Raw genomic sequence first — 5,460 nt, forward strand, 5'->3', positions numbered from 1 at the left:
GCATTGACGCATGCGCATGCGACCCCGGAGACTGGAAGAGCGCTTACGGGTGCCGGCAAGGGCCGAACATGGCGGCGGTGGCCGCAGCTGCGGGGTCGGGCGCAGGAGCGGCCGCAGGAACGGCGGGTGGGAACGCCTACAGCCTGGGCTTAGCCAACGAGCGCCTGCGGTTGCTGGAGGAGCTGGAGCGCGAGATCGGGACGGCGCTGCAGAGCGCGGGTGGGCGAATGGGCGGGGTCTGGGGAAGTGGGCGGAGTCATTGCAGTCCCGTGGGCGGGGGTTCGGGATCCTGCCTTGGGGGCGTGGTCTCTTTGCAGCGCCCGCAGCCGACGTCACCGCCTCTTCTCCCTCCCGCCCCCGCAGGCACGGTGATCCTGGAGCTGTCCAAGGAGAAGCCCAACGAGCGCCTCTTGGAGCGACAGGCGTCGCAGTTCGTCGCCTCCGTCCAGAAGGTGGAGTCGGAGCTCTCCGCCCAGATCCGCTACCTCACGCAGGTGCGTGGCCGGTGGTGGGCGTGGCTACCACAGGCCCCTCCCCTCCCTAGTCTGGGGAGCATGCGAGGGCAGAGGGTGGCGGAGGAAGCGCTCGTGGACGACTCCTGTGAGCGAGCCAAGCCGCATCTTCAGGGCCGGCTCCAGGCATGCGGGGCCCCTTGGGCATCAGCTTGCCCTGGTTCCCGGTGGGTGGATGGATGTGCGCTCGCAGCTCCCCCACCTGCCCCCTACCTGTCTAGACTTTACCATTGCCCTTAATGAAGATGGTGGCCGCGGTTTCCCTAAGGGGAAATGAAGCCTCCACCGTCATCTTTGTTGATGGCACGCGTGCGTGGTACACGTGCACACTCTGCCATCAATTAAGATGGCGGCAGCGGCTTCTGTACCTTAGGAAAACTGCGGCCACCATCTTCATTAAGGGCAATGCTAAGAAGCCGGCTGACAGGTAAGTGGGGGGCGTGGATTGCAGAAGGGGAGCGGAGGGCCCCTCAGGGGCTCCTGTAGCTCCGGGGCCCTCGGGCCAGTGCCCAACCTGGCCGCCCTTTAGAACCAGCCCTGCGCATCTTCTTTGCACCCAGGTGTGACTTTAAAAGGGACCTAGGCCAGCCCCCCCCAGATGGTGCTGGACTCCCAGCAGCCCCAGCAAGCCTGGCCAGTGCTCTGGGATGATAGGAGTTGTAGTCTGGCAACATCTGGAGGGCTGTCATCAGTGGCCACTAGTCACAATGGCTTTATATACCCTACTAGCAACTGCAAAAAGGCAAATAATTGGGTGTCAGAACAAACTAAACCAGAACTAACATTAAAGAATGAAATGGAGGTTATCCTACTTTGGACACATCATGAGAAGACCTGATTCACTAGAAAAGACAATAATGCTGGGAAAAACAGAAGGGAGTAGAAAAAGAGGAAGACCAAACAAGAGATGGGTTGATTCCATAAAGGAAGCCACAGACCTGAACTTACAAGATCTGAACAGGGTGGTTCACGGCAGATGCTCTTGGAGGTCGCTGATTCATAGGGTCACCATAAGTCGTAATCGACTTGAAGGCACATAACAAGCCACTTTGGGACCAGGATGCGGACTGAGGTAGGCCTTTTGAGCCGATCCAGCTGAAGGGCTCTTCAGTCCTTCTTATCCTGACTGTGCAGGCAGAAGTTGCACCACAGTTGTCAGTGGGTGATCTGAGTCACCCCAATAACTCCCCAATGGGAAGTGCAGTCCCCAGTCAGACCACCCGCTCACCCGCCCTTCCTCAGGCGGAGCATCCCTCAAGGGAGAGCCACGTTTACACTCGGGCCCTGCTTGTGGGCTTCCCTTTGGGGCATCTGGTTGGCCACTGTGAGAACACGATGCTGGCCTAGATGAGCCCCCTTGGGCCTGATCCAGCTGCTGCTGCTGCAGGGCCCTTCTGATATTCAAAAGGGGAGGCATCGTGCATAGCGCACGGGGCCAGGCTAGGGAGGGAGGCAAGCTGAGTATCAAGGCTGCGGGTGCTCCCTCTTTGTGTCCCCCTGTCGCCTCCACAGGGCCATTCACCAAAGCGCCCGACAATGTCTTCTTGCAGGTGGCCACCGGGCAGCCGCACGAAGGGTCCAGCTACTCTGCCCGCAAGGACTGCCAGATGGCGCTGAAGCGTATCGATTACGCCCGCGTCAAGCTGGGAGAAGTCTCTCGGACGTGCGAGCAAATGCTGGAGCAGTAGGCTGAGAAACTGGGCCCCGGGTTGGACCCTCCTGGACATCAACAGAGGGTGTATTATTCGTGGACAAAGGGCCTGTGTGTGCAGTGAAGAGACCTCTGTGGCAAGGGCGATCACGGGAGCTTCCCTTGGGTCCACTGGAATGCCCTGGGCTTGGAAAGGGCACCCAGCGCACAGCAGGAGGCGCCACAAGATAAGAATCGTGGCTTGTGCTTGCCTGAAACTGCCTGCTGGCCCTGAGCCTCCCTTGGGACTAGCCAAGACAGCCTTCATCCCACCTGGTGTCATCCAGATGTATTGCTGCATGAGGCTGATGGGAGTTGGAGCCCAAAACATCTGGAGGGCACCAGGTTGGAGAAGGCTGATCAAGACTGCAAACCTTAGCAACCTTGTGTGCACAGATTTCGTATTACCCTGAGCCAGCTCTGACATGTGACAACATGACTTGACATTACTTCTTTAAAAAATCTCTGTGGGCCTTAGCTGGGTCACCTCTGCAACGTGCTTGGAGCATTGCTGTATACCAGAAACGATATGCCATAAACATGTATTTTGTGTACACAAGTGTCCTAGTAACACCTTTGGGTCCTTTCTATACTTAGTTGTTTTGCTTCCATTTCTTCAACGTCTGTCCTCAAAGGAACTCACAACGTTTATTTATTTATTTTGGCAATTTACCACTTAATTACAATCACCTCTAAGCAATGTACATGAAGCTCAATGAAACTAAAAACGAGTTAAAGCTATAAAATCAGAATTTGAGAAAAATGCCTTCTGGAATAAAAAAAAGTCTTCAATAGGTGCTGGAAGTTCAACCGGAAGAGGGCTTGTTTGACCTCAGCTACAAACGAGTTCCATAAAATTGGGCTCGCAGTACAGAACACATGGCTCCCCAGATGCTCCCAGATGTGGCCCAGGGCACCTCATTTAGGAGATGCCATTACTACATTCAGTGTGGCCTTGGTTTTATGTTTGACAAGACATACCACTGGCATCCACATGCAGTCTGACTTTGTGTGTCCTCATACATGCATGTTGACTGACTGCCTCTGACAGAGGTGGGGAATTTTTCTAGCCAACAGGCCAGATGCTTGGTTCCCCCAACGAGACACATTGACAGGTGGGCAGGGCTGCCTAACTAACATCACGATGGCAACAGGTGACCCAGTCTGAGTTCAAGCCATGGTGCAAAGGAGGATCCCAGAGGGCTTGAAGTCAGCGCCTGTCAGCTGATCAGAACTGAGTTCAAGCCCTGGCCGGCAACACTGCAGAACTCCCGTGAGAAACTCTAATGCAGCTGATCTCAGCGGGCTTGAAGTCGCCACTGATCAGCTGATGGGCAGTAAGAGCAAGCCAACCCTGCCAAGGAAGAATCTCCTGTCTCTGTCGGTCACGTATGTCCTCGGGGGGGGGGTTATGGGGAAGTGGCCTCGCAGGCCAAATTGAGACCTGTGTCCAACGCCATTTGGCCTGCAGGCTGGAGGTTGCCATGCTTGGCATCATGCAGAACCCACAGTTGCCTGTGCCCTAATCTGGCATGCTAATAGCATAGATAAGATGCATCCCCGGGGGGGGGGGTCCCTTGCCAAGGATTCAGCTCCCGTCTGTCAGGAATGATGTGCAGGAGAATTGGCTTCCAAGGCAGGGCTTCAGGGTGAGGATGCAGGGAAGGGAATACGTGAGGGCAAGGGCGTTCATCGAGGTGTAACAGTGGGAGGGGGGAAAGGGAGACCGTCCGCTCTGCCAAGCTGGAATAAGTGAGCCCAAAGAGAGTTGCAGGGACAGAAAGATCCAAAATCTCAGCAGGGTGCTGGGAATCAGGGCTTGCTCTCTCCGAATCACAGGGGCTCCTCTGAAACGCAAGCAGAGGCTTGCCTTATCACTATCGAAGCAAAATTAACCTGCCATTTCTGAAAGGAGGGACTTGTAAGTATTGCATGCCATCCATTCATTCTGGTGTTTGTTCTCTTAAGAAACATTAATTCTGTGCTTCACTGTTTTGTCTTTGCCCCATCAAAGCCGTGGCTATTGTTCTGAATTTAACAATGGGGGAACTGAAAGGAGGTGAGTCCCAAGAGGTGTGTTTTGCCCTCATTGCTGAAAAGAAATTTGAATACACCTGCAGACCAGGATTGTAAAGGGAAGGCTGAGAGATCCCCTACATGCCCATTCCTAGTTAAATATTGCGGCAGGGGCCTGAACTCTCTAGAACCACTGCCAGGGTGGGTGGGGAGCATTTACTGTCCTGTAACAGATACACACTTCCAATTGTGTTTATGAGTCAGTTGGAGGCCAAAATCTGTTTATTCCAATTAATGATGCTTTAAGGTTCAGTGATCTCTCCTAGTGAGGACAATGGAGGGAGTTTTGCAGAGGCTGTTCTGATCCAGGACACTCCAAAGAGGCCGGCTGGATGGACTTTATAGAGACCTCCTACCTAAACTTTCCCAAGCTCCCAGGCAAACTAGACATGGTCACCTACAGGTAGTAAGGAGGAGGGGAAGGACCTACCTGCCCACCCCAATTTGTAATGTTTAGGGTTGCAAACATGCACTAAAATGTACACGGATTTTGAATAGTTCTTTCACAATATTGTCCCTGAGTGATATCGGGCAGGAAGCTACACTGAGAGTTGAGCCACTGAAGTCAATGAAGAGTTACCATTGGTCATGACTAACTTGAGCACATTGATTTATGGGTGTACTCTGCGGATGACTTAGAGACCACCTGCCACAATTCAGACTGGAGGGAAGAAGATGCGAGATAAATATTTAGAAGACTATTCAAAATTTGCCCAAAATTGGATGTACACCACCCCAAATTTGGAGGTGTTTTTACAACAGCTTTATAGCAAACTTTGGTGTGTATGTTGGTGTGTGTGTGAGTTCTCAAGTATTTTGAAAACAAAAGTGTGTGTGCGGAAGGGAAGGTGAATAGTTCCTTAGCAATTATAAGGCCCCCGCATGTTCCCACCCCACCCCCACCCCTGGCAACCTCCCTCCGTCCCTCCCCTCTGCCTTTTCACAGCAGGGCTCCTTTCCATGGGCTCTGGCTTTCGAGGTCGTTCTGGGCCAGTGGAGACAGGCAGCAGGCCAGGCTAGTCTCCCTCCCCTTCCTTGCCAGGGTATAAAACACAGCCTGACTCCCAAGGGATATGAGCCATTCGCCCTCCAAGCATGGCCACTGCCCTGGGTATGGTTGCACGCCTGCTAGTCCTGCTGGGTTGCCTGACCCCCAGTGCTGTGGGGCATTTCTACTGCGCC

At 53.8% G+C, this 5,460-nt stretch overlaps 1 protein-coding gene across 1 annotated transcript; it reads left to right on the plus strand.

Moving 5' to 3' along the window:
* Positions 1 to 9: 9 nt before the first annotated feature.
* On the plus strand, positions 10 to 2,761 carry MED11 (mediator complex subunit 11). Its single transcript, XM_061591080.1, has 3 exons — positions 10 to 219; positions 364 to 494; positions 2,063 to 2,761. The coding sequence occupies exons 1-3, from the start codon at positions 69 to 71 to the stop codon at positions 2,198 to 2,200; spliced, it is 420 nt and encodes a 139-aa protein (XP_061447064.1). The 5' UTR covers positions 10 to 68; the 3' UTR covers positions 2,201 to 2,761.
* The last annotated feature ends 2,699 nt before the right edge of the window (positions 2,762 to 5,460 follow it).

Source organism: Rhineura floridana, chromosome 11 (genome assembly GCF_030035675.1).
Source record: "Rhineura floridana isolate rRhiFlo1 chromosome 11, rRhiFlo1.hap2, whole genome shotgun sequence".
NCBI classification, from domain to species: Eukaryota; Metazoa; Chordata; class Lepidosauria; order Squamata; family Rhineuridae; genus Rhineura; species Rhineura floridana.